The sequence below is a fragment of the Haliotis rubra genome, unplaced genomic scaffold (assembly GCF_003918875.1).
Source record: "Haliotis rubra isolate DU_JTF1 unplaced genomic scaffold, ASM391887v1 Scf192, whole genome shotgun sequence".
Classification (NCBI taxonomy): Eukaryota; Metazoa; Mollusca; class Gastropoda; order Lepetellida; family Haliotidae; genus Haliotis; species Haliotis rubra.
In genome coordinates this window covers 24,348-51,936 of record NW_025765914.1, presented here as the reverse complement: position 1 = coordinate 51,936, position 27,589 = coordinate 24,348, and the positions used below count along the sequence as shown (strand labels likewise).

General features: G+C 39.7%; 1 protein-coding gene across 2 annotated transcripts; it reads left to right on the top strand.

Moving 5' to 3' along the window:
• Positions 1 to 340: 340 nt before the first annotated feature.
• On the top strand, positions 341 to 26,785 carry LOC124274557 (mitoferrin-2-like). 2 transcript variants are annotated; one of them, XM_046709919.1, is made up of 5 exons: positions 341 to 537; positions 7,503 to 7,722; positions 15,560 to 15,616; positions 19,128 to 19,710; positions 24,882 to 26,785. In XM_046709919.1, the coding sequence occupies exons 1-4, from the start codon at positions 415 to 417 to the stop codon at positions 19,691 to 19,693; spliced, it is 966 nt and encodes a 321-aa protein (XP_046565875.1). In that variant the 5' UTR covers positions 341 to 414; the 3' UTR covers positions 19,694 to 19,710; positions 24,882 to 26,785. The 2 variants fall into 2 exon arrangements, with proteins under 2 accessions (XP_046565875.1, XP_046565876.1); XM_046709920.1 differs by lacking the exon at positions 24,882 to 26,785 and adding an exon at positions 21,137 to 21,155.
• The last annotated feature ends 804 nt before the right edge of the window (positions 26,786 to 27,589 follow it).

Genomic DNA, 27,589 nt, shown 5'->3' with positions numbered 1-27,589 from the left:
CAATACAATACAGGGGACAAAAAAGAAGTTCGCTCTACTGAATATATATCCTGTTAAACTGGGCGGCCCAATCAATACATGACATACAGTCGCAATCCTTTCCGAGAGTCATGTGACGTGTGTATCTCTGTACATAGATTATAACAACTGAGCCACTATTCTGCGTCTCGAGTGACCTGACAGGTGTTGAAACGTCAACTAATATAGTGTCTACCGGACCGTGACTGATGCGAGTTTTCTACATAAATGTAACTAGTCAGTTAAGTAGTACATTTCTGCCACAGCGCAAGCATGGCGGAGTTCGGTTAGCGAGCTCCGCAAAGAGTTGATAGTATGTGTATTGCAGTTAAAAGCGGCAGCGTGTAAAGATCGGCGTGTGAAACAGTCTCGGACTTGAGCGTTATATAATCTACAATGGAAGAAGACGACCCATATGAAAGCTTGCCAGCATCATCAACTATGGTCACCCACATGGTGGCAGGGGCGGCGGCCGGAGTCATGGAACACTGTGTTATGTACCCCGTTGACTGCGTGAAGGTAAATACACGAGGGCCTACCGGGGTGACACAGGGGAGGGGCTGGGGCGGGTATCGCAGGGGCCAACTTTCGCATGTCAGGTCCCAACATCAGTGTTGATGATGTAATACCAGTTCGTGACCAACGAGTTATATAACTTAGCAAGGTGCGTGAGTGGTAAATATTGTCATAGTACAGAGTTGTGACGTAGAGCCATCAGACTCGCTGGAAATTATAAGCACATTTTCATATTCTATCAGATATTGTGTTCAATGGCGGTAGTGACAACGCAGCTGTCAAGCTACATCATCCTCATTGATGATGCTTAAAAGCAGGCATCCATTCAAAACATATGCAGGTCCCTTGGATACACACTGGGTATCATTTGGGCCCATCTGTGTCATGTCAACGTTATTAACTTACCTTCAACCAAAACATTTGGAATGTCATTTGATCAACCAGTGATCAATGTTTCCCTGCTTGATCCTGTGCATTGATAGCAACTATTTTCGATGAGACATGCATGACTAAACTGACATTTCATCTTGTAATTGAATTAATGCTGGAGCAGTGTTAAAACCAGACTCTATGAATATCGGTAGTTTGTACCGCCTCCATGGGTTAGTGGATGGAGTTTCTGCCCAGACAATGGAAGGTTGGTTCATACGAAAAGATGTAAAGAGATGGTACTTCTTCTTGTCCTGCCTGGCTCTCACCATATGGGTAACTGTGGAGGACTTGTCGGCTTGGAATCAGCATACGCAGGTCTGAATTGGGTATCCATGCTGAACCGTAAATTCAGCAATTAATAGTCCAAGCAGACTACAGTGTTTACTCTCGGCATAAAATTTAGGAGTCATCATGACCCCTGGTGTCATGAGAGAGTCATTGACATGTTTTGGAGTTGACTTCAGTTTGGAACTTTCTTCAAGACATCAACTGTGATTGTTTAATAATGACAAAAACAAGGTAAAGGCAGGTCAGGTATTTAATCAGCACTGAGCAGTCAAAAACAGTCATTGCACAGAAACTAAGTTTAGATTATCTGAACTAAGGGCCCAGTAGTATTGTGTCAACAATGACACAAACTTCTAAATTCATTGTTATATTTGAGATAGCTTTTGACTTTGAGTCAAATATGCAGGTTTCCTGCATCGTGCCAAACACTGTCAGACCACACACTGACACACACTTGCATGGAAATTAAATTGTTCTTAAACTTGATATTATGATATGTCAGAATAGCATGTTAAAAATGTCGGATGATCGTGACTTGGTGACTTGGTTCACGGCTATCATTCATTGGACAACAGATACTGTTTTCTACCAAGTGAACGCCCATGTTAAGAGCATGAACAGTAGCAGAATTAGTCAATACCTCACTCTGACCCAAATTAACCCCATTGGAACTTTGGTATAGAAAATGATCTCAGTTACCTTATTATGTGTTTCTCCAAAGAAGTCTTTAGGTTTGTTGATTGTCATGGAAACCCTGACTGGGGGGAAAGTTATTCACAGGTTGATCACTGGTTTGTCCTACCCTGACTTCATTATTTACACAAACGGCTTAAATATGGTCCTGTGACAAAATAAACATTAAAGATGGTTTACTGACTTCCAGATGTCAGATTTGGGGTCAAGTATTAATAAATTTGAAATAATAGGACTCTGGAAACAGAGTCCACATTATGCCACATCTGTAGTAACATAATGTTTGGTGATCTATTGATTGTGTTAAATTCATCCCTGCACCATCATGTGCTACCTGAAGTCACATTCTCCCCATTTTAGCAATGTCAGTAATGAGTATATTTAAGTCCATCTCTTGTAGTAACCGCCTCCGTGGTGTAGTGGTTAGAGCGTCCGCCCGGAGAGCGGAAGGTCGCGGGTTCGATCCCCGACCGCATCATACCAAAAGACGTTAAAACATGGTATTTGTTAGTCCCTGCCTGGCGCTCTGCATTAATGGGTACATAAAGGACTGGTCGGCTAGGAGTCAGTATAATGTGTCTGAGTGGGGTATTCATGTTTCACTGCGGCATGGTATCTTAGTGGGCTAGCACTATAAAACCAGCTTAAGTGTGGGCTAGTACAAGCAGCCGCACATACATTTACACACGCATGCACGTCGTCATATGAGCGAAATATTCACAAGCACAACGTTAAACCCAATTTCACCTCACCTCTCTTGTAGTAAATTTACCTGTGCTTCTAACTATAGTATCAAGGTCAAGGTCAAACATTGACAAGTCCACATGACCACTTGTAAGTAACGATTTGCATTTCAAGTTGTAGTCCACATTTCTTCTATGTATCTAAATGTGATATATGATTATGGTAATGAATGTAATGAGTGTGTGATGAGCTCCCAGGTAATACAGTTCTACCTGTTCCAGGGTTGTAATTAAAGTTTAAACTACCTGTAAATCAACTGATTGTTTGCATTCCTTACATCAACTGAATGTACTCCTTGCCTCGCGATATAATAGTAAAAATATTACAAGTCTAATAAGCTCAATTTTAAGACAAAGCAGGAAATAATTGAGTAAGAAAAAAAATGTTGACTTTAAGAGCTAACTGTAACTAATAGAGGCTTAGCAATTGTCTAATTAAAAACTATATTTCATGATATCATGTGTTGTTGTTTCATGACTTATCTGTTACAATTCCGTTGTCTTGAAATCATCCAGTTGAATAAAATAAGTGAATGCACCTTCATCATATGTTCATGCCTTATCTGTAGTCATGTGGGGTCTTACAGTCAACTTGTGGAATAAAACGTGTCAATGTACCGTCATGACTGTACATGTAATAATTCGAGGGCTCCTTTATGACTTGTAGAGTGTGTCTGAAGCACAAGAAATCAAATTCAGTGACAGAAAACAAGCACTGGCATGACATCCTTATGAGTAATGATCATAAAACAGTTTGAGGGGTGGTGAAGTAGCCTAATGGTTACGGCGTAAGCCTGTCATGCTGAAGACCTAGGTTTGATTCTCCCAATATGTACAATGTATGAAGCCCATTTTGTTCTGGTGTCCCTTGCCATGAAACTGCTGGAATATTGCTAAAATTGAAAAAACTATATTCACTTAAAGTAGTTTGGGACTGCCCTTTTTCAAAGTAATCCTAATTTTTATAAACCCAACTTTCATCTTCTTCAGATAGGCCCTTCCTCCATGTGTTCTGGAAGGAATTTGGATACTACCCTTCTAATTTTCGTGAATCTTTGTTAAACACATAAATATAGCAAACCTAGTGAATGTCCTTTTGTTGTTGTTTAACATCGAATTCAGCAATGTTCTGTCTATGTAACAGCTGTTTCTCAATATTCAAGTCCAGACAAGACAATCCAGTGATTAAGGTCATGAGCATCCATTGGCTCAGTTGGAGAATTTGGTGATTTCCGTAATGTGACATACATAATATCAGTAGGATAGGTAAGTGCGTCACATCGTTGTGCTATTGCTATTTTGTTGAGTTAGTTGATTTTCTGTTGACCCGAGACTATATCCCAAAGTTACAGTGTGGTTTCTTTGTTGACGTGATATCAAGGAACCTACCAACAACATGTACATTTATATTGATGCATAAAAGTTTAAAATTTCAACTCTGAGGTAATCTATGTATATGTATGACTTGGCTGATGACATTTCTTCATTTAGTTTTTGTTGTTTACATTTCTTCAGCCACTCCATGAATAATATTCCAGCTATATGACATCAGTCTGTAAATAATCAAATCTGGTCTAGACAATCCAGTGATTGACAGTATGAACATCGATCTACGCAGTTAGCATGTGATGATATGTGTTAACCAAGTACATTACATTTCTTCATGCCACTACTGCATGAATTACTGCGGGTAATATAAAGTTGTCTCTGGTTTATCCAAGTCACACATCCATTAAGGAAAACCATTTGACAGTCTTGGGATGAAGGGGGCTTGCTTTTTTTTAAGTGTTTTTCTGGGACAATTCTGATGTTGGTACAATCCGTGTCCCTCTATTGCCATGGTTGACTGGGGATGTTGACAGTGACACCAAATCCCCCCCTCCCTGTCTTGTTATTTTACACCATGACCACGGGAATACTGGTTTCAAACAGTTTTACACATGACCTTGCCAACCTGGCTCTACAATATATTACTGGAAACATGCCACTCACCATACATGCTTCCTGTTGAAGTGCTGTACTGAGTCAGTGTCTAGGCCAGGAATTGTGCAGCATATATAAAATGTAGGGTTAGAAACTAGATCCCGGTCTGAGTTTCATTATTTCGTTTAACTGTTGTGAGTCCTCGTTTTTGAACACTTCTGAAAAGAAGCATGTCATATCTTTAATGAATCTGATTTCTGCGGGATTAGGGGTTATTAATTGTTTTATGTAAAGTGTCTTTGTCATTTGTTGATGTTGATGGGAGAAGTGACATTCCTACACTGTAAAGATCTCAAATATACATGTTCAAAATGTAATGCAAGTGAAATGTTCTTTTGTTAGCTAAAGGATGGAATATAACATGATTTATATTTCAGTTTTGGTGTGGAAATAAAAATAAGTTTTAGAATTTTGCAACAATTTCAAACATTTTATTTGAAATAAAATAGGTTTACACCATTCCACATGTTCAGTTCCTATGGGTATAATCATAAATGAGATGGTTTACAATGTCCCTGCAAGCTGCCTCTGTGGTGTAGTGGTTAGAGCAACCGCCCGGAGAGCAGAAGGTCGCGAGTTCAGTCCCTGGCCGCGTCATACCAAAAGACGTTAAAATATGGTACTTGTTGTTCCCTGCCTTACGCTCGGCATTAATGGCTACAACAAGGACTTGTCAGCTCAGAGTCTGTATAATGTGTCTGAGTGGGGTATTCCTACTTAACTGTGACATGGTATCTCAGTGGGCTAGCACTATAAAACCAGCTTAAGTGTGGGCTAGTACAAGCAGCTGCACATACACATACAATACACATATTCTTAAGTACGACGTTAAAGCTCATGTTACCTCACTTCACAATGTCCCTGCAACTTTCAGTGTGTTCTAACTGCATGCTTTATTTTGATTGCATATGAATATAGGCTCCTAATCTGTGTTTATTCATGGAGAAATACTTTTCATCGAGATGATTGTAGCGCTAAGAGGAGCACAATAGCCACACTTCAAAATAGACTAAACACCTTTGTAACCCCACAGTTCCGCGAAATGATTGTATGAGCACAATACTCATTGTAACATAACAGAAAATAGTAGTAGTTCCACAGTCAGTTGTGGCACAGAGCCTTCCTGAGAAGTGAAATATGTACCATATGTACTGACATGTACAACTAAAACCTTTATGTACATGATACATAGTCTCCCCCAGTGTAGTTTGATATCAACTATATCAACACTAGTTGATCAACATGATAAAGTTACAATTTTGCAAGGTTTGTTTAGGAATGTTAAGTTTTCATACATAAGTGTTGATCAGTTTAATATGAAAAGACACTGAAGAATGTTGTATCAGCCAGCATCATCGTCCAGCTTTTAAAGTTTGTAAACATTCATATAACCAGTATCTTGAGTGTAATGACTCCAGCTAGCCAGCTTCAGAGGCAGAGGGATTATGATGTCGATTGTGATGTCATGGTAACAGATGATATCACAATGCCCTCCCAAATGACTGGGATTCCCTTATTGAAGGGATGTCTTAATGTAATCTGTTGTTGAAGCCAGTTTTGGATCATAGATTGTGGGGAAACTCTGCAATTATTATGATAAGGATTCAGTGAAAGAATCCAGTTGCAGTTTATGTTATGGCTTGAGAATATAAGGTTTTGGTATAATGGAAAAAAAACAACATCCTGATCATTTAGTTATATTTTTATGTTATTTAATGTATTTAGATACAGGGGACCCCTTATTTTTTATTACATTATATTTAGATTTTTTTCATTAGGTTCTGAAAAGCAGCCCTGGAATTTGATGCATCATTTTAAACAGTTATTGGACAAATGGCTGTGTCTACACTGCTGATCACAGTTTCATTTGTTTTAGGGACGGTGGGGTAGCCTAGTACAAGTAGTTAAAGCTCTTCACACCGAAGATCCGGGTTTGATTCCCCGCATGTGTGAATCCCATTTCCGGTGTCCCCTGCCGTGTTATTGTTATCCTCCCAGCATGTAATGCGGGGGGATATAGTCGACACCTTGTCCGTCTGTCTGTCTGTCCGTAATCATTTTGTTTCCGGAGCATAACTCAAAAAACATTCAATATTTTTCTGCAAAACTTGGTAGATATATTTACAGACTTTGGGCATTTTAATTTTTCTCGGTTTCCATGGAAATGTTTTGGACTTTGGCCCAAAAGGGAGGTGTAGGTTTCGTTTCCGGAGCCCAACTCAAAAACTTCTTAATATCTTTCAGCAAAATTTGGCAGAGGCAGAACCAAAAGTGGTGCCTTTTGCTATTTGCAGTTTTGGCATTTTTTTTCTCCGGTTTCAATGGAAACGATTCAGACTTAGTCTCAAAAGGGAGGGGAGCACAACTCACAAACCGTTGATTATCTTTCAACAGAACTTGGCAGATATATGAGAAAGACCTTGAAGAGGTGCTTTTTGCTATTTACAGATTTTTGGCATTTCTATTTTTCTCTGTTTTCATGGAAACGATTCGGACTTAGTCTCAAAAGGGAAGGGTGGGCTTCATTTCCAGAGCACAACTCGAAAACCGTTTAATATATTTCAACAGTACTGGGCAGATATATGAGGCAGATCTTGAAGTAGTGCCTTTTGCTATTTACAGATTTTTTGGCATTTGTATTTTACCGGTTTCCATGGAAACGATTCAGACTTAGTCTAAAAAAATTCAAGCTGGACTTTATGTAACTGTCAGATGATTTGTTCTTTCAAGTATGTTGGGGCCGGGGGGATATGTCATCTTCTTATTTCTCTTGTTTGAATATTGCTAAGAGTGGCATAAGACTAAACTCACTCACTCATTTTGTTTTAGACTCGGATGCAGAGTATTGTGCCTGATCCCAATGCCAACTATCGCAGCCTGGCCGACGGTTTCGTGAAGATCCTGCGTTATGAAGGCATCAAGAACACTGTGCGTGGAATTAGCGCCATGGTGGTGGGGGCTGGGCCTGCACATGCTATGTACTTCGCCAGCTACGAGAAGATCAAGTCAACGCTCAGTAAAGGGAAGCAGGGCAACCACTTGGCTAATGGTGGGTTAACTTCAGCACTGTTTGGAAAAACAGGGTGGTGTAGTAGCACAGGAGGGTTAAATTCAAACACAACTTAGAGGTTGGGCTGAAATATAACATTGTTGGAAGAGGGGGATAGAGTTCTGACACATAAAGGGTTAACTTTGACAAACCATCATAGATGGGGTGATCTGTTGACATATGAAGGGGTAATTCAACACGTCAAATATGGTGGTTGGTTTAAGAAACATGATTCATTACCTTCAACATTTTTGGAAGACATGGGTTAGTCTAATGGCACGTATTGTGTTAGCTTCGACAAAGCATAGAATATTGGTTTCTATAATATACATAGATGGCTATATACCTTCAACTGCAAGAAAGGTGGGGCTATTGACACATGAAGGGTTAATTTGATTGTGCTCTGATTGACGACTGAGAGTGAATATGCTGTGACAGCAGTTTGTCATCCTCTATTTTCTGTGTATGTAAGGGAGCTTTTTATGCACTGAAAGCAAAAATATTAATATATTTTACAATAGAATTCTGCCTGCTTTAAAGTTTCTGCAGTCATGTTTTCAATATTAGGCTCTATTCAATGCTACATATGTTATCTGTATGAATGGTATGTCCTCTTTTGGTAAAGTAATAACAAGGATTTAGGGAAAACAAAAGTGGATTCACATATGCTAGTATATTATCAGGATTATAAACTTTAATAATGTATGAATCAGATAGCACAACCATTACATATATAACACAGTTTTTTATCGCCAGCATGTGGTGCTTTTGGTAAAAATTTTCTGTCGCATTTTACCCCGGTAATAATAACATCACCGTTCATAGCTGTATGGTGCTGTAGAACAATGTATGATAGTGTTGTGTACTGTAGCTCACCTGCGGGGATAAGTATTGATGGCATGCAATTATCATGTGGTATTGGCTGGTTCTTGTATATTTTCCTTATCCTGACTCATGCTTATTTGCTTGTCTTCTTCTTCTTCTTCGAACGAACACAGTGGAACACTTGTATCTCCCAATTGAAGTTCCTTTCAATGTAAAATCACTAATTAGTACTCACCACGAGTTATCTTTCCCTGGCCTTGAGGAGCAGAAGCCACCTCCCACCATGTGCCTCACTCTCTCCTTCTTAAGCCCAGTGAGCTGGGCGTGAGAGCCTGTGTCTCCCTACACACTATATCCTTTATTTATATTTAGTTTGTTACCTCTTATATTCATCTATAGAGGTGTAACTAGTATCCTTATTCAACATGCATTGATATTTATTCGTGTTTCTGCTGCTTTATTCACGGTTCGCCGTGTTTGCTCAGCAGTTTGCGTTAATGAAAATCTGCACTGTTTGTAAATTACGTTACTCTGCTGCCGATCCGCATTTAGTATGCCCTAGTTGCATAACTCCATGCTCTATTGTTTCACGCTGCAAATTATGTATTAATTTGTCTAATTCTGCCTTTGATAAATATTTATATTCCGTCTTGAGACGGGCGGCAGATAGATCTCGGAAACAATCTTCAGTCATGGCTAATAGATCAGAGTCAGATATACCCTGTCAACTGTTGGCGGACGACCCTCTACCGTCTGGTGTTCCGCCTGAGTTACCTACCTTCGAGTGGGGCATGATCCGCTATATCAAGAAGCGGCCTGCATCCCAGGACATTCCATCATCACAGTCTAAGACTAGAAGAGCTTCCATGTCGTCTCAACGTACGCTCCGAACCCCCAGGTCTACAGCTTCGTCAAAAGGGAAATCCACGAAGGCTACTAAAAACTTTGCTTCTGACATTCTACCTGTTTCAGAATTGTGTTTATATGATGATGACATTCCGATTATCATTCCAGATGTACGGCATAAGAAGCGACCAGTATCGGCTACCGTCACTTCAGCGCAGATCAACACGCAACCAGAGATGCCTACGCTGACGCCTGAGATTATAACTGAGGGTCCCGTCACTATCACAGAGAGGACACCCTCAACGCCAGCGCAGACCGTCCCAGACGACCTGGTTAACCAAATCATGATGTTGATGGAAGACCGATACGGTTTACAGAGGCCTCAGAGCCGCGGGCCCCAGAGCCCAACCCATAATAAGTCATGAAGGGCCCCAGAGCCCGCTATGACTTCGTGTAGGGCCCTAGAGCCCACAAACGCGCCTCCACGAAGGGCAACCCAGCCCGTATCGAAGCCTTCCGAAGAACGTCCCAGGCAGCCTCCACGAAGGATCCAGATCCTCACCAGTTCGCGAAGGGCTTCCGCGGAGGAGGAGGAGTGCTTCACCGAGCTCAGACCCTGTAGAACACACAGAGTGGATTAGCGAAGCAGGCTCCCATATAATGATTCGGACTCTGACTCGATACCTTCCGAAGGCCATCACGAAGGTTAAGTGGCTCCAAGTCATCTTCACCCAGAAGATCTAGAAGGGATTCATCGAGAGCTTCCGCTGAAGCCACCAGCGTTAAGCCGAGGAAGTCTCCTCCAAGGTCTCCCTATACTAGCCACTCGTCAGTCCGTTCACCACAATCTTCTCGTCGATCTTCTTACAGATCTAGGACTCCACCTCACTCTATTATATGTGATCCTACGTCAGAAGAGGAAGAAGGTATCGTATTCTCAGATGCAGAAATTAGATACTGGATGGTGAATGGATTGGAACTTGCTTCCCCGTCTAAGAACGAGAACTCAGCTCATACTTATTTGATGAAGGAAGATGATGCGGACACTATCTCCTTACCTCCTATTGACCCGATAGCAGCGGTTCCAGCTAATCTGGATACAGCCTTTACCAAATCTACGAAATTCCAATCAACACATTTCCCGGTTTTCAACGCCAAGAAATTTGCAGGTCACAATATGGACTCCTTTTTCAAGGCTCAAGAGATTGATGACAACTTTAAGTTAATCAGTGATGCCAAGTCCAGAAATTACAGAATAGACGATCGCAAACTAGCCCAGTTGGATACCATTTCTAGGAGAATGTTTTTTGGATTGAATAGATCTAGAACTGTCAATGAAACTCTCATCACCAAGTTCAAAGATTCTACAGAGGAGGAAGATAGAATGATCTACTCGGCTCTACTCATGCAGAAAAGAGACCATCAGTTCCTTACAGATCACTTGTCAGCGCTTACTGAAGCTACTACCATGGCTCGTCGTCAGGGTCTACTAGCCTCCTGCAATTGGGATAATCAATTTACGGAATCACTCTACGCTGCCCCATGGTCATCGCCCTTACTCTTTGGTGGTAACATAGACAAGGTCTCCAAAGAGGTGTCTAAGGACTCTAGAGAGGTGCTTATGATCAAGTCCATGGATACGTTAGCGAACGTCATTAAGCAATCATCCTTGAGATACTCTGGCAAGTCTAAATTCTCTGGACTACAGAAAGCACGGGACAAGAAATTGGCTACAGCAAAAGGTCCCAGGGAATCTTTTAAATTAAGCCCATACAGCAATTTCAGAGGAGGATCAGCAAGAGGCAGATCATCCAGAGGTTCCCAGCGTTTAGGCGATGAAATACAGGTTGGAGCGACTGGAGTCTTCCACCCCAGCCGTTCCAGTACAACCTTCTCAAGTGGGTGGGCGCCTTCAGCTGCACTGCACTGGGAAAACTGGGGATTACTACAAGATCCTTATGTATCCAACATCCTACAGCACGGATATCAAATACAACTCAAGGCCATACCTCCGTTAACAGTCATCCCTCCAAGGTTCGACTTTCAACCGGCACAACTACCTATGTTAAGAGAAACAGTAGCTACTCTGCTAAACAAACAGGCCTTAGAAGTTCTGGATCAGCGAAACATCGTACCAGGTTTCTACTCCCCAGTTTTCCTAGTGCCCAAGAAAATTCCAAGGAAAAGTTTCGTCTCATATACAACATGAGCATCTTCAACAAAGACTATCTAAGCAAACCGCCAGCGTTTTGCATGATACACTTACCGCAACTTCGGCACTTAATTCGTCCCAAAGATTACATGGCCAGCATAGATTTGCAAGGCGCATATATCTACATTCGATTCATCCCAATTCAAGGAAATATCTAAGATTTATCCTAGGCGGGAAACATTACCAATGGAAAGTATTTCCCGCCGAATCTCATCGGCCCCTTGGGTATTCACAAGAGTGACGAAGCCTATTGTCGCATACCTACATCGTCAAGGTCTTATGGCGCATTTTACCTAGGCGACGGGATACAAGTGGATCCAGATCCACAGCGTCTCAGACTACAGCTGAACTTTATAATCAAGTTACTAACACAACTAGGATGGTTAGTAAATCTACTCAAGTCGGACCTAGAACCAGCGCCAAGATCTGCAATTTCTAGGTATCACGATTCTAACAGCCCAGAATCGTATATAGTAGTCCCGGAGGACAGATGGATCAAGATCCAACAGTTAATCCCACAAGCCTTACTCTCTCGCTACCACTACGACAGTGGCAGATCCTATTGGGACTACTCACATCAGCCCAAGACTTGACAGTCAGAGGCAGGCTTCAATTCGTCCGTTACAAGTCCTCATCAATGCGCATCTCGAGGACCCTCTACCGTTCAGTCTACCAGATCACGTCAAACCTCATCTACTCTGGTGGACCAAGAGATTGAATGTTTGCGTGGCGTCTCCTTAATAGAGCGGAATCGAAACACATCTCTCACGTAGGCCAGCGTCACTACAAGGTTGGGGAGCCCACCTGCGCCTACAAGACAGCGTCAGGCCTATGGAGCAATCAAGAGAGCAAATGTCACATAAATCTGCTAGAGATGCAAGCAGTCATAAGCGCCATAAGTCACTGGAGCAACCTACTACAGAGCGGCTCAGTTGATGATTCACACAGACAATTCGACAGTGGCGTTTTATGTGAACAAACAAGGCTCAACAAGGTCACCGAACCTACTGTCTCTATGTTTCCGATTATTCGATCTAATCAACAATCTAAACATACATGTCAGAGCTTGCCACATTCCAGGAGCAAAGAATGTATTAGCAGGCGCTTGCTCTCTCGGCCACACCTACCGTCGCCCGACAGAATGGATGCTCCACACAGAGATATTCACTCAAATAATCATGGAAATAGGATCTCCACTAGTAGACCTATTAAGCCACTCGATTCAACAAACAACTGACAACTTTAAATATTGCCAGTTCCAGACCCACTAGCATGGGCAGCGGGCGCACTAAGCATATCGTGGGAGGGACTCAGCAGCGTGCGCTTTCCGCCACCAGCGTTAATCCCACAAGTCTTACAGAAAAATCAGTCAAGCGCCAGAGCCTCCATCTGATTTTGGTGCACCCTACTGGCCAGCGAGCGTGGTTTCCAAATCTTATTCAAGAAATCGGACAACCAATTCTACAACTTCCAGAACGCTTTCGAATCTATTGATACATCCGCACACCAAACAAGTGCACGGAAAACCAGAAGTATTCCAACTTCATGTATGGATTGTATCAAGGCATGTCTGAATAAGAGAGGTTATTCAGCCAGAGCGGCAAAAGCAGTCACGCTTGCACTGCGTAACTCAACTCGCAACTTATACGATGACAAATGGCACAGTTTTGTCAATTATGCTGCAAAGAAAGGATTTACAGCCAGATATGCTACTCATCCTCAAGTGGCGGACTACTTATGTTATCTACGACAAACTAAGAATCTAAAAGGCTCAACTTTGTCCACTTATCTTGCAGCATTAAGCTCTGTCATAACTATGAGAACGGGCGTCAAGTTAACAAAGACCCCAGAGTTACTCGCTTTGCTACGAGCATTCCGATTGGAGGATCACAAGCGGAAGTTTCACCGCTCCAGCTTGGGATCTAAATATAGTGCTCCAACACCTCACAAGTGAGGCTTATGAACCGTTAGAATCTACATCGTTTGAATCACTGACCCAGAAAACTTGTTCCTGTTAGCGCTAGCTACGGCTGCCAGGATGTCAGAGATTCACGCTTTGGATTACGAGAGAACACGCTTTGATGATATTCATAACATCGTTCATCTGGGACTACGCTGGGATTTTATAGCTAAGAACCAATTGCCAGGTCAACCAGACAGATTATTCCATGTCCCAGCTCTCTCATCCATACTTGGACCTCATGATACGATGGATCTATCACTATGCCCAGTAAGAGCACTGAAAATATATCTCCACCGATCCAAACAGAGGAGAGGAAAATTCAAGAGATTATTTATCCCTCTATCTACAGCTCACGCAGCGGAAGTCTCACGTACTACTATCTCAATTTGGATCAGAACTGTCATACTCGTGCCTACAAGGCTGCAGGACTCGACCCTCCAAGAGCATCTAATCCTCATGAAATTAGAGCTAGCATCAACACTTGCTCTACACGGCTACTGCTCTTTGAATACCATAATGGAGGGTTGTTTCTGGAGATCCGATATGGTGTTTGCCAACCACTATCTGAGAGATATCACCACCAGGGCGTCTCAGGTATCCACCATTTCGGTCCCATGGTCCTCGCTCAACAGTTGACAGTTCCTTGGAAGATAAGTCAATCTTACAGATTTATACTTATCTGATATCAGTACTAAATAGCTACATGCTATATATGTATTTTGCTTAAGTTCAATCTATTATCTTAAGCTCAGTACTATGGTTATTATATCATACAATATATTAGCTAACAACTCTAAGGAGTTTTGCTATTATATTTAGCTTAAGTTTCATCATATCTTAAGCTCAGTAATATGGTCACATTTATATATATATTAGCTAACAAACTCTACGGAGTTTTTGCTATTATATAGCTTAAGTTAAATTATATCTTAAGCACAGTACTATACTCATATAGCTTAAGTTTATGCGTATCTTAAGCTTAGTACTTTGGTTACTTCATAAAAGTATATTAACTATAAACTCAAGGAGTTTATGCTATCACATTAACAACTTAAGTCTACTAGTCTTAAGCTTTGTATTAATGTTGTACATACTTTATCATAATAAGTATATTGTAATAGTTATATTGTAATAACCCATATATGGCAGCTGATAAGTTAGCAGCAGGAATTCATCAGTTCAGTGCCTTTATGAAGTTCCCATAGGGTTATTACAGTCATTACAATTCAAATCACTAATTATCCAAATCCAAAGTATTATATATTCCCACCTCCATAACCGTCGGATTCTCAAGCAAATAAGCATGAGTCAGGATAAGGAAAAATATGTAATTTTCTGAGTAAAATTGATATTTTATACTTATCCTGACTCATGAATGCTCCTCCCATCCTCCCACATAACACTTTGGATTTCCCTGTAAATTCAAGTGTTGGGCTCGCTATAAAGGAGAGAGTGAGGCACATGGTGGGAGGTGGCCCTCGCCCTCGTTCACGCGCTTGCGAGGGGAAAGATAACTCGTGGTGAGTACTAATTAGTGATTTTACATTGAAGGGAACTTCAATTGGGAGATACAAGTGTTCCACTGTGTTCGCAAAGAAGAAGAAGACAAGCAAATAAGCATGAGTCAGGATAAGTATAAAATATCAATTTTACTCAGAAAATTACATTTTTGTTGGGCGGTGGGGTAACCTTGTGGTTAAAGCTTTCGCTTGTTATGTCGAAGACCGGGTTTGATTCCCCACATAGGTACAATGTGTGAAACCCATTTCTGGTGACCCCGCTGTGATATTGCTGGAATATTGCTAAAAGCGGCGTAAAACTAAACTCACTCACTCACTGTACTTTTGTTGGGTTGAGTCCCATCCAGGATTCGAACCCATACCCTCAGAGTCAGGCACCTAATTGCCAGCACGCAAAGTCAGCCACCTAACCCGTTCAGCCCGAGAGAAAAACATGTCTTGTATTTTGATTTTTTAAATGTTTTGTTGCAGGAGCTGCAGGCTGTGTTGCTACGTTGTTGCATGATGCTGTCATGAATCCTGCTGAAGGTTAGTGTTGTATATATGATGCTGTCATGAATCCTGCTGATGGTTAGTGTTGTATATATGATGCTGTCATGAATCCTGCTGAAGGTTAGTGTTGTATACATGATGCTGTCATGAATTGAAGGTGTTGTATATATGATGCTGTGCCATGAATCCTGCTGAAGGTTAGTGTTGTATATATGATGTTATGTCATGAATCCTGCTGAAGGTAAATGATGTATATATGATGCTGTCTTGAATCCTGCTGAAGGTAAGTGTTGTATATATGATGTTGGTTATGTCATGAATCCATGAATCCTGCTGAAGGTTAGTGTTGTATACATGATGCTGTCATGAATCCTGCTGATGGTTAGTGTTGTATACATGATGCTGTCATGAATCCTGCTGATGGTTAGTGTTGTATATATGATGTTATGCCATGAATCCTGCTGAAGGTTAGTGTTGTATACATGATGCTGTCATGAATCCTGCTGAAGGTAAATGATGTTTATATGATGCTGTCTTGAATCCTGCTGAAGGTAAGTGTTGTATATATGATGTTATGTCATGAATCCTGCTGAAGGTTAGTGTTGTATACATGATGCTGTCATGAATCCTGCTGAAGGTTAGTGTTGTATATATGATGATGTCATGAATCCTGCTGAAGGTTAGTGTTGTATATATGATGTTATGCCATGAATCCTGCTGAAGGTTAGTGTTGTATACTAGTATATGATGCTGTCATGAATCCTGCTGAAGGTTAGTGTTGTATATATGATGCTGTCATGAATCCTGCTGATGGTTAGTGTTGTATACATGATGCTGTCATGAATCCTGCTGATGGTTAGTGTTGTATATATGATGCTGTCATGAATCCTGCTGATGGTTAGTGTTGTATACATGATGCTGTCATGAATCCTGCTGATGGTTAGTGTTGTATATATGATGTTATGCCATGAATCCTGCTGAAGGTTAGTGTTGTATATATGATGCTGTCATGAATCCTGCTGATGGTTAGTGTTGTATATATGATGCTGTCATGAATCCTGCTGAAGGTAAGTGTTGTATATATGATGCTGTCATGAATCCTGCTGATGGTTAGTGTTGTATACATGATGCTGTCATGAATCCTGCTGATGGTTAGTGTTGTATATATGATGCTGTCATGAATCCTGCTGAAGGTTAGTGTTGTATACATGATGCTGTCATGAATCCTGCTGATGGTTAGTGTTGTATATATGATGCTGTCATGAATCCTGCTGAAGGTTAGTGTTGTATATATGATGCTGTCATGAATCCTGCTGATGGTTAGTGTTGTATACATGATGCTGTCATGAATCCTGCTGATGGTTAGTGTTGTATACATGATGCTGTCATGAATCCTGCTGATGGTTAGTGTTGTATATATGATGCTGTCATGAATCTTGCTGATGGTTAGTGTTGTATATATGATGCTGTCATGAATCCTGCTGATGGTTAGTGTTGTATATATGATGTTGTGCCATGAATCCTGCTGAAGGTTAGTGTTGTATACATGATGCTGTGCATGAATCCTGCTGAAGGTTAGTGTTGTATACATGATGCTGTCATGAATCCTGCTGAAGGTAAGTGTTGTATATATGATGCTGCTGTCATGAATCCTGCTGAAGGTAAGTGTTGTATACATGATGCTGTCATGAATCCTGCTGAAGGTTAGTGTTGTATATATGATGCTGTCATGAATCCTGCTGATGGTTAGTGTTGTATATATGATGCTGTCATGAATCCTGCTGATGGTTAGTGTTGTATATATGATGCTGTCATGAATCCTGCTGATGGTTAGTGTTGTATACATGATGCTGTCATGAATCCTGCTGAAGGTTAGTGTTGTATACATGATGCTGTCATGAATCCTGCTGATGGTTAGTGTTGTATATATGATGCTGTCATGAATCCTGCTGATGGTTAGTGTTGTATACATGATGCTGTCATGAATCCTGCTGATGGTTAGTGTTGTATACATGATGCTGTCATGAATCCTGCTGATGGTTAGTGTTGTATACATGATGCTGTCATGAATCCTGCTGAAGGTAAGTGTTGTATATATGAAGCTGTCATGAATCCTGCTGAAGGTAAGTGTTGTATATATGATGCTGTCATGAATCCTGCTGAAGGTGGTTGTAGTGTTGTATATATGATAGCTGTCATGAATCCTGCTGATGGTTAGTGTTGTATACATGATGCTGTCATGAATCCTGCTGAAGGTTAGTGTTGTATATATGATGCTGTCATGAATCCTGCTGATGGTTAGTGTTGTATATATGATGCTGTCATGAATCCTGCTGATGGTTAGTGTTGTATACATGATGCTGTCATGAATCCTGCTGATGGTTAGTGTTGTATACATGATGCTGTCATGAATCCTGCTGATGGTTAGTGTTGTATATATGATGCTGTCATGAATCCTGCTGATGGTTAGTGTTGTATATATGATGCTGTCATGAATCCTGCTGATGGTTAGTGTTGTATATATGATGCTGTCATGAATCCTGCTGATGGTTAGTGTTGTATATATGATGCTGTCATGAATCCTGCTGAAGGTTAGTGTTGAATACATGACGCTGTCATGAATCCTGCTGAAGGTTAGTGTTGTATACATGATGCTGTCATGAATCCTGCTGATGGTTAGTGTTGTATACATGATGCTGCCATGAATCCTGCTGGAGTTATATGTTTTATATATACTGTTATGTCATGAATCCTGGATTAAGAATCCAATTAAGTCAGGACTGCAATTGCTGTTGTTTCCTGTTGTTTAACACCAGCACAATCATGATATATGACTGCAGCCTTCAAGCTGTCGACCAGTCATTTGTCTCTAAGCTACACACTGATGTTCAGTGTTCACTCAACAGCTGTTTATCTTGATGGTACAGTAAATTTAATATTGATGTCACATATGACATCTTCCACACTGTTATCAAATGTACCGGTACTGTTATTTGTGTATGAGAGATTGTAGGCTGTAGTCGTGATTAAGGGGCAGTGGTATTTCCAGGTGATGGGTACTCGTATTTCAGCAGACCTGGTTCAATTCCATATATCGGTAAAATATATGTGGGTGGTTTCTCATGTCCATGTCTCATGTCTCATTGCTAACATATTGCTGAAGGTGGCGTACAGTTCAACTCATTGACTATTTGGTGGGGGAGTCTGGTGGTTAAAGCGTTCACTTGTCACACCGAAGTCCCGGGTTCAATTCCCACATGTACAATGCGCGAAGACCATTTCCGGTGTCTTCAGACATGTTATTGCTGGAATATTGCTAAATGCAGGACTAAAACCCAACTCACTCACTACAATGTATGATTTTTTGTGTCTCTTGCTGTGATGTTGCAGGAATATTGCTTAGAACTATATACTCACCCACTCATATTACAGGTAAGGTGATTGATTTTATGTGATCATGCATTGTTCTCTTGACAGACTAAAATGAATATTAAGTGTCTTGTTGTCCAGAATAGGTCTGACTGTGTTTTCTCTGTTAATGTTGCAGTGGTCAAGCAGAGAATGCAAGTGTATGGAAGCCCGTACAAGACATGTGTTGATTGTGCAAAGACTATAGTTCAAGAGGAAGGTGCTCGAGCCTTCTATCGAAGCTTCACAACACAATTGACTATGAATATTCCTTTCCAATGCTTGCACTTTATGACTTACGAATTTATGCAAGACTGCCTGAACCATCAGAGACAGTATGACCCTCGGAGTCATGTGATATCAGGTGCTTTAGCAGGTGCTGTTGCTGCTGCTGCAACCATGCCGTTAGACGTTTGCAAAACCCTGCTCAACACGCAGGAGCAGTGCGCTCGGACTAAGATCTCATATGTGAATGGTATGGCAGCGGCCTTCAGGACAGTTTACGAGTTTCAAGGAATCACCGGTTACTTTCGAGGCATTCAACCGAGAGTGATCTACCAGATGCCCTCGACAGCAATATCGTGGTCTGTGTACGAGTTCTTCAAGTTCACAATTTCGAAGAAGCAGAGAGATGACAGTCACTACCTCTCGTCGCCTGTCAAATCGATGCCTGTGCATGCTGCTACTGCCGCCTCCTCCAGATGACATGTGACCTTCGAAAGGTATTGTCATTGGTCAGTTAATGCTGATCATTGGCTGCTAGCAGGATCTTGCATTGGCAATGGTCAGGAAGGTTCTGATTGCTTTCAGATAGGTTTCAGTATATGAGGGAAAAATTACTATTAAGTATATTTGAACATCTGACACCCAGTGTAGAGTATCTTGTGTTAAGTTTAGCCGAAAATGATGAAATGAATGAGTCAGGGGAAATAACTGTTGTTGAATAATCACTTTTCATTAAGTAACAGCACTACATATGTAATTTGAAACATATTTTATATTCAAATCATGAACGTACAGTCTGTGAAATGGCTTCCTGTGATTGTAATTAAATGTGTTTCTTAATACTTTTCAGTTTATGGGTATATGATGTATTTTTTTATTTCATACGCTTGGTCCAGAATTTTGTTATTTCTTATAAGTTTAAAAAAGAGGGGTAAATATCTCAAATGTTTTATCTGGATATGTTGCTAAGGGCACCAACTGTTGTGTGAATAGTGCAGATATTCATAAATAGTTGTATTCATATAATACTTTTTGAAGTGATGCTGTGCAGAAGGAAAGCAAAATAATATTTGAGATAATTCTTCATTTTACGTACTCAGGAAAGTAGAAAACGAGAGTGATTTTCTGGTTATATTTTGTTGCCAGATTTATTTTTGGATTATTGAAGGTTTGTGAATCCAAAAGTTTCTAGAAATATATCAGCTTCTTCATGTGGGTTATAGTCTGTTTGCGGTGAAAACGTACTGATGAATTTCACTTTAAACAAAAAAGTAAATCAAATAAATTGAAATTAAGATTGCGAATCCTCATAATGTTACTTTGCCATTTGAAAATTTTATCTCAGAATTTTATTCAACTTGGGATGAAAGTTGTTTAACAAACGATCATAGTTTCAAATCGGTACTATTGGTTAGTATTACAAGGGGGTATGCACATAAAATGAAACACTGATATCAAGTAGGGTTGGTCTAAGTTAAGGCTCATCACGTACCGCACGTGCATTTGTTTCACTGTTCCAACTACTGCGCTTACCCCCTTGTAATACAAACCAATATAAGCGATTTGAAACTTTGATCGTTTGTTAAACAACTTTTTTTTAAGTTGATTTAAAATCTAAGATTTAAATGTTCAATTGGCAAGGTAGAATTATGAGGATTCGTAATCTTAATTTCACTTTATTCGATTTACATTTTTGTTTAAAGTGCAATTCACTGGTACGTTTTCACTGCAAACAGACTATAGTTTGACTTATAAGTTATAGTCAGCCTATTGTTTGTCGACCACGGTACTTAGTGTTTTGTTGCAGGTCTGTGGGCTGGGACTTTCATGAAGCTATTCCACATATTGAATGTACATGCCAATCTGTAGCTCTCAGGATATGACCATTATATTTTGCTTTTAATATAATAATACTATGTACAGTTAACAGTGAAGTCCAGGTACGTAAATTTGTTTAATCAATCGCTGATTTAAATTTGAAGACTATCTTCCATTTGAAACACATTTCAATAAGGTTATGAAATGGATTTCACCGCGAGGTCTTAATCAAGGGGAGATAATTCAACAGAGGGTCAAAGCTAGTTACTCTCTAGTGATAAAGGTATAATCAACAGTTTAAACATTATTCATGGACCTGCTATTTATCACTTTAATAGAGGGAATCAAGGGAGGGTTGTCACATAACATGTCACAGGGGAGGGGGCATGAAAAAATATAATTAATATTTTAATGGGGTTATGACAAATTGTTATGTATGTAAGTTTATGTGTAACTTTGTTGTATTTAAAACATTGAAGGGAGCATCATGAAGAGTCGGACAAATTTTTGGGGACAATTTTAATTCAACGTTATCTCACCCTTGATTCCCACCAGTCCCAAGCCCCAATGTTAATGAGCACTCTCTTAGTTTTATTGGTTAAGTTTATAACCATCACATTTAGTCATGGCCATGTAATGTATTGCCATCTATGCATAACATGAGTTATCTCCCTTCAGTCATCAACGGTGGTGGTTCTCTCAATATACTCAAGAAACTTGTCATGTGTCAGAATACTTAATACTAAAAATTATCAACAAAAGATCATCTTTATTATAAAGAAACAGTAAATATACCTACTTAACTAATACAGCTCTTCTAGAGTACAGAGTGATGGAGATTGTTCTGAATTTAACAGATAGATAAGAAATAGTCGTCTTTGCTGTTGAAGTTTCTTCTCAACAAGGAAACTGTTTGCTAATGCTTGTCATTGTTTGAAACTGGTTAATCATTGTTTGAAGTATTTGTAGTACATAGCCTCTAGTAGAGCTGAATGAGATTTTACATCAAACATGTTAAACACAGACTGTAAAATTCGTTTTGTACTTTTGGACACATGACTTATTTATCACGTGCTTTCCTTCCTTTACACTCTTTTGATCATATGTAATAATACTGGTGTGTGAATTTCACATTATTGCTTATCCTTGTGGACAGAGCACTTCATACTCTGCTTCTATGAGTATGATTCAAGATCTATTTTGTCACTAGCAGTCATCCAGCATCCATTATGCTATCAACCAAAGGAATATGTTTCAGGCAAATAATAACTTTCTCAAGGAGCGTGGTATTTAGTATTTGTAAAATAGGGTATAAACATGGGTTACATTTTTTATTCTCCTGGATGTTTGACACAAGTGATAGGCATCTTTTGGATAAATCACAAGCCCCTGAACTTATTTGGGTACACAGACAGCAACATGGCTAGCAAATATTTTTGTTGTACTTTTGGGTAAACACTGCCATTGCTGAAGGTTCATCCTTTCTTACTCATGTTTTGAAGTGATCTTTTCATGGATGTAGAGGGGAAGCCTCATGGTTAAGGCATTGGCTGATCATGCCGAAGACAGGGATTTGAGTCTACTCATGTCTATTTCTCGCGTCCCCGAACCGTGTGCGTCATACCAAAAGACGTGAAAATATGGTACTTGTTGGTCCCTGCCTGGCTCTCGGCATTAATAGGTGCAACAAGACTGGTCGGTACAGAGTCAGTATAATGTGTCTGAGTGGGGTATTCATGCTTCACTGCGGCATGGTATCTAAGTGGCACTATAAAACCAGCTTAAGTCTGGGCTAGTACAAGCAGCCGCACATACATATACACATGCATGCACGTCGTCATATGAGCGAAATATTCTCAAGCACAACGTTAAACCCAATTTCACCTCACCAGAGACAAGAATGGACGCCTCAGTAGAAAGTAAAATTACGCATTTTATCTTCTTAACGGTCCATGTTATTTGAAGTTGTGTCACAAAATATTGCATTGACCCAGACTTCTATGAATGGTTTGGGGGCGGTGGGGTAGCCTAATGGTTAAGGCGTTCGCTTGTCACGACGAAGACCCGGGTTCGATTCCCCACATGGGTGCAATGTGTGAAGCCCATTTCTGGTGCCCCTAGCTGTGATATTACTGGAATATTGCTAAAAGCGGTCTAAAACCAAACTCACTCACTCACTATGAATGGTTTGGCAGCCATTTTGCTGTTAATGTTAAGCAGTGTCGTCCCAAGGTCAAGTCTTACTGTGAAAAACACACATCAGGTCTTCATATTGTCCTGGTTCGCGTGTGAAGATTAGTTTCTTTAGAAAGTGGGCTTGCACTCAACTTGTATGGCTTTTCTGACAATACAGACAAACCTCAGCAACTTCTAAACAACAATGGCCCCATTACCCGGTCATGTCAAACCCATGGAGATTGAGGTGTGTCTGTATTTTCTAGATTTTTCATGGATTTTTATATCCGGTTTATTGGTGTTTACAGAGTGTGATTTATTTCTCTTTTAGGAATTGTTTTAATTTTAACAGGTATAACTATTAGTTTCTGTTATCCAGCATACATATTGTCACAACAAGGTAGATAATAAACAACAGGATTAGAGGCATTAGCACAAGAGTTGCATACTGCCCAGGAAGTTGAGATTGATAATATGATGTGCTGTTGAGATTGACATCCAGTGATCGAGGGAAAAATACCAGCACCTTGAGCAAGCACTAGTTGCCTGGATATGTGCGCTATATAAATATCCTATAATAATAATAATAAAAAGTATATGCAAGCCGACTATATATGCTAGACTAAGTTTGTCCTCGCCCAGTTTTTACATATTTACAGACACCAGTGCTGGTTAAATAGATAGGGACCATGTACCATCTATTTATATTACCTTTAGAAATTTGTAAGTTGAATTCATGACTGAAAGAAATTAGTAATTCAAACTTATGGGTTATCAAATAAACGTCATAAATGAAAGCCAAATTTACTAATATGGTGTGAATGACATTTGGTACTGACATAATAGTTAGCTACCTGTTTCTTTTAATGCATTCCTTTAGAAGAGATTTGAATTGTTTGAGTTTGTTTTTATTATCGCAGTTGCTTGGGATATGGAAAACATTTCTGTTTTGTTGAAAGCATTGATAACTGAAAATAGAAATATTTCTAAATACCCTCTTTTAAGTTTTGTTTTTATTCATGTTCTGAAATTCTATCAATTTTGATATCTAGGTAATTGAATTAAAGATATACTGTACTAGCCTGACTGGATTTTTTCTAGCCACGGACTAGCGGGCCAGTGGCTATTTTGCACACTGTACAATGTTTTGCCAAGAAATGTGTTTGTTTTGAGCAGTGTTCTCTTTGTCATCTATTGTGTCTGTGAATAATTTTTTAATGAATCTACTGTTCAAAAGACTCACATTATAACAAAGACTGTATCCGTTTGAGGGGTGGTGGGGTAGTCTAGTGGTTAAAGCGTTGGCTCGTCACGCTGAAGACCCGGGTTCGAATCCCCACATGGGTGACAACGTGTGAAGCCCATTTCTGGTGTCCCCCACCGTGATGTTGCTGGAATATTGCTAAAAGCGTCGTAAAGCAAAACTCAGTCAGTCAGTATCCATTTGATATTATTTTCTGAATGTGGTAAGTTTCACAACATAATCTAGAACTATGTTTGAGCATTTGAGGAACATGTTTTGTAAATTCAGTAATTCTTTAAGGACATATTCTTGGCAGAACACTAAAACAACTGCTTTTGTGCAGATAGTAATGTTTTCCAAACCCCTGTTCATAGCTTTTGTGTCATAGATGCATAGCCTCTATCATTTTGTCTAATTACGGTGTATTTTAAGTCATTCCAGAGCTGAACAACTGGTAATGGAGACTATCCCATACACACAGCTTCACCTTAATTTGCCACCATGTGACCAGCAATTGTCCAATCATAGCCTCTGATTCTAAACCATGTAACCTGCATCTGGCCAATACTAGCCATGGATTGAGTATCGTCAACCTTGTCGTCCATCCTAACCTATGGTCCACAATTCCTCAAGGAGTGCTTGTCCATTATGGCGGAATTTATCTAAAATATTCCACAGTTTATACAACTGGTTATATTCCACTCAACATCAACCATTGACAATGTTACTGTCAGAGAGTAAAAGCCAAGGAATCATCAGGTCATGTGACTGTTGCCAAGAAACATGTCATGTGACCCTGTTACTAAGGTAACTTGAAGTCATTTGACTATACATCGGTGCTGCCTGGGTGTCAGAAGAGAGTCTTTTACACACGAGCAGTGCAATAATATTTTAGTGCTTTATTCCTCAACTAGATCTGGTATTTCCCTTTTGTTGGAAGAAGAACTTTCACATAATGGGTAATTTTAATGACATATCGTCCCGTTGGCATTTTGCTGAAAGAAGAACTTTTACAATGTGCCAGGTGTGTTTTAATTGCAGAATCCAGTGAGATGATTGTGCTGGATCTATGTTCCCAAACTATTCCTGAAGTGATGAATAAATTGTGTGAGTGCGGTGTATGTGATTGTGGTAAGAAGAACTTGCCCAGTTCAACCCTGTGAAAGAAGTCCAAAATGGCTGCCATTTGTAGAAAGCAGACTTTCTCAGTGTCGGCCAAGGAAGGGGGATATTATGCATCTGACCTTGGCCTACTAGACGGAAACGTTACCAATGTGATGAGAAAAATGACTGCATATGTGGAAAGATGAACTTTCTCAGTGTTGTCAGTATTTATTTACACGAATCATGTTGACTGCACATGTGGAAAGACGAACTTTCTCAGTGTTGGTTGATCTGAAGAAACTCCAAAGAACATTGTTTATCTTTTTCAGTCATATTGTTAAAATTTGAAGAATGTGAAAATAATATCAATGCTTGTTGCAGAATCAGATCTATTTGATTGTTACCAATTCTGAGGTGCGAGATGACTCAATTATAAAATAGCTTCCGATCGAACCCTCTTAGCAAGACATAGGCATTGTAGGTTATTTATTAGAAAAAGACGTTCAGATGAACCTATTTTTTATTTTGTGAACAATATACTCAGCAAGTCAGTTTAGTGATAATTGAAGATGTATGACCCGTATGTTGCATGATCACTTTCATGATTTGTCTTGACAAATATTTTACCTTTCTAGTTATCTAACCATTTACCAAGACCGATGACATTGATTAGTATACAGGAAAGTTTTGGGACACTTTGGAAGTTTTTTATGTTTCATTTCATCTCCAATTGGAACAAACCAGATATTTCATAATAACTTGTTCAACGAGATGGGATTTAAATTTTGAATCTGTTTTGTTCTTTTTTTTCAGAAGATATTTAGGAAAGGCTAATGTGCTGCTTTTTTTTCACCCTAAATAACCAGAACTCCTTGAATTACCGGTTTCTTCTTCAAGCCCTGGCTACTGGACATTATGATTTCATTCAGTCTGTCTGCAATCGTTCAGTTCACAGTGTTATTAAATTGGAGTTTAGGAGTTGATGCAAATGGCCTGCATGCCACTTACACCTAGAGTAATAAATTATTTATTTTTCGATGGTAAATATAATCTTTCCCTCATGATATCCAATCTCGTATATGGTAGTACTTAATGGTAAAAGTTGAAGTATGGTCATCAAGCTTCAGATATTTGTAACTTTGACATGTATATTCCTGGATAAATTTACCTTGATATCTTTTAACTAAGAAGGCAGGTTAGATTTATTATGTGTTCCAAAAGTAATCTGCTTGGAAACTGTTTTGTCATTCAGAGTATTTGAATATTTGAATAAATCTTATTTAGACACAGCAGTGTAAAATTGCTCACCAATAAGTCTAGATATATTTGAACTTGGACATCATGAGGGAAGGATTCAATTTGTCATCCAAAATATTTCAGCAACTTCTCCTCAGTTTGTAAACAGTAATAACAAAGCGCCTTTGAGCAGCTGAGCTGGATATCGGTGCTATACAAATGTTAGTATGTATATGTATGTAATAACCAGTGTCTTGACTGTAAATAGAACAGAGAGATTCTTGATGTTATTGTAATTCGACATCATACTAGCTGATGAGTGTATTCATTCACAGATAGTCATGGAGTCATGGGCTTATATACCTGTTCTAGATACATCACAATGACACCTAACACGCTCCATCAGTACAAGTCTTACAAACGTTTCATGTGAAAGATACCTTTTATATGAGTAAATATTTTATTATATTCTTTCACAGATAGTCATGGAGTCATGGGCTTAAATACCTGTTCTAGATACATCACAATGACACCTAACATGCTCCATCAGTACAAGTTGGCAAACGTTTCATGTGAAAGGTACCTTTTATATGAGTAAATATTTTATTATATTCATTCACAGATAGTCATGGAGTCATGGGCTTAAATACCTGTTCTAGATACATCACAATGACACCTAACATGCTCCATCAGTACAAGTTGGCAAACGTTTCATGTGAAAGGTACCTTTAATATGAGTAAATATTTTATTACTCTGTTCTTCACAAAGCCTACACCAAGCCGTGTGAGAAATGGCTGCT

Coding starts and splice junctions, on each gene's coding strand:
- LOC124274557 (XM_046709919.1), top strand. CDS start 415: ATGGAAGAAGACGACCCATATGAAAGCTTGCCAGCATCATCAACTATG. Junction 538..7,502: donor ACCCCGTTGACTGCGTGAAG/GTAAATACACGA, acceptor ATTTTGTTTTAG/ACTCGGATGCAGAGTATTGT. Junction 7,723..15,559: donor GGGCAACCACTTGGCTAATG/GTGGGTTAACTT, acceptor GTTTTGTTGCAG/GAGCTGCAGGCTGTGTTGCT.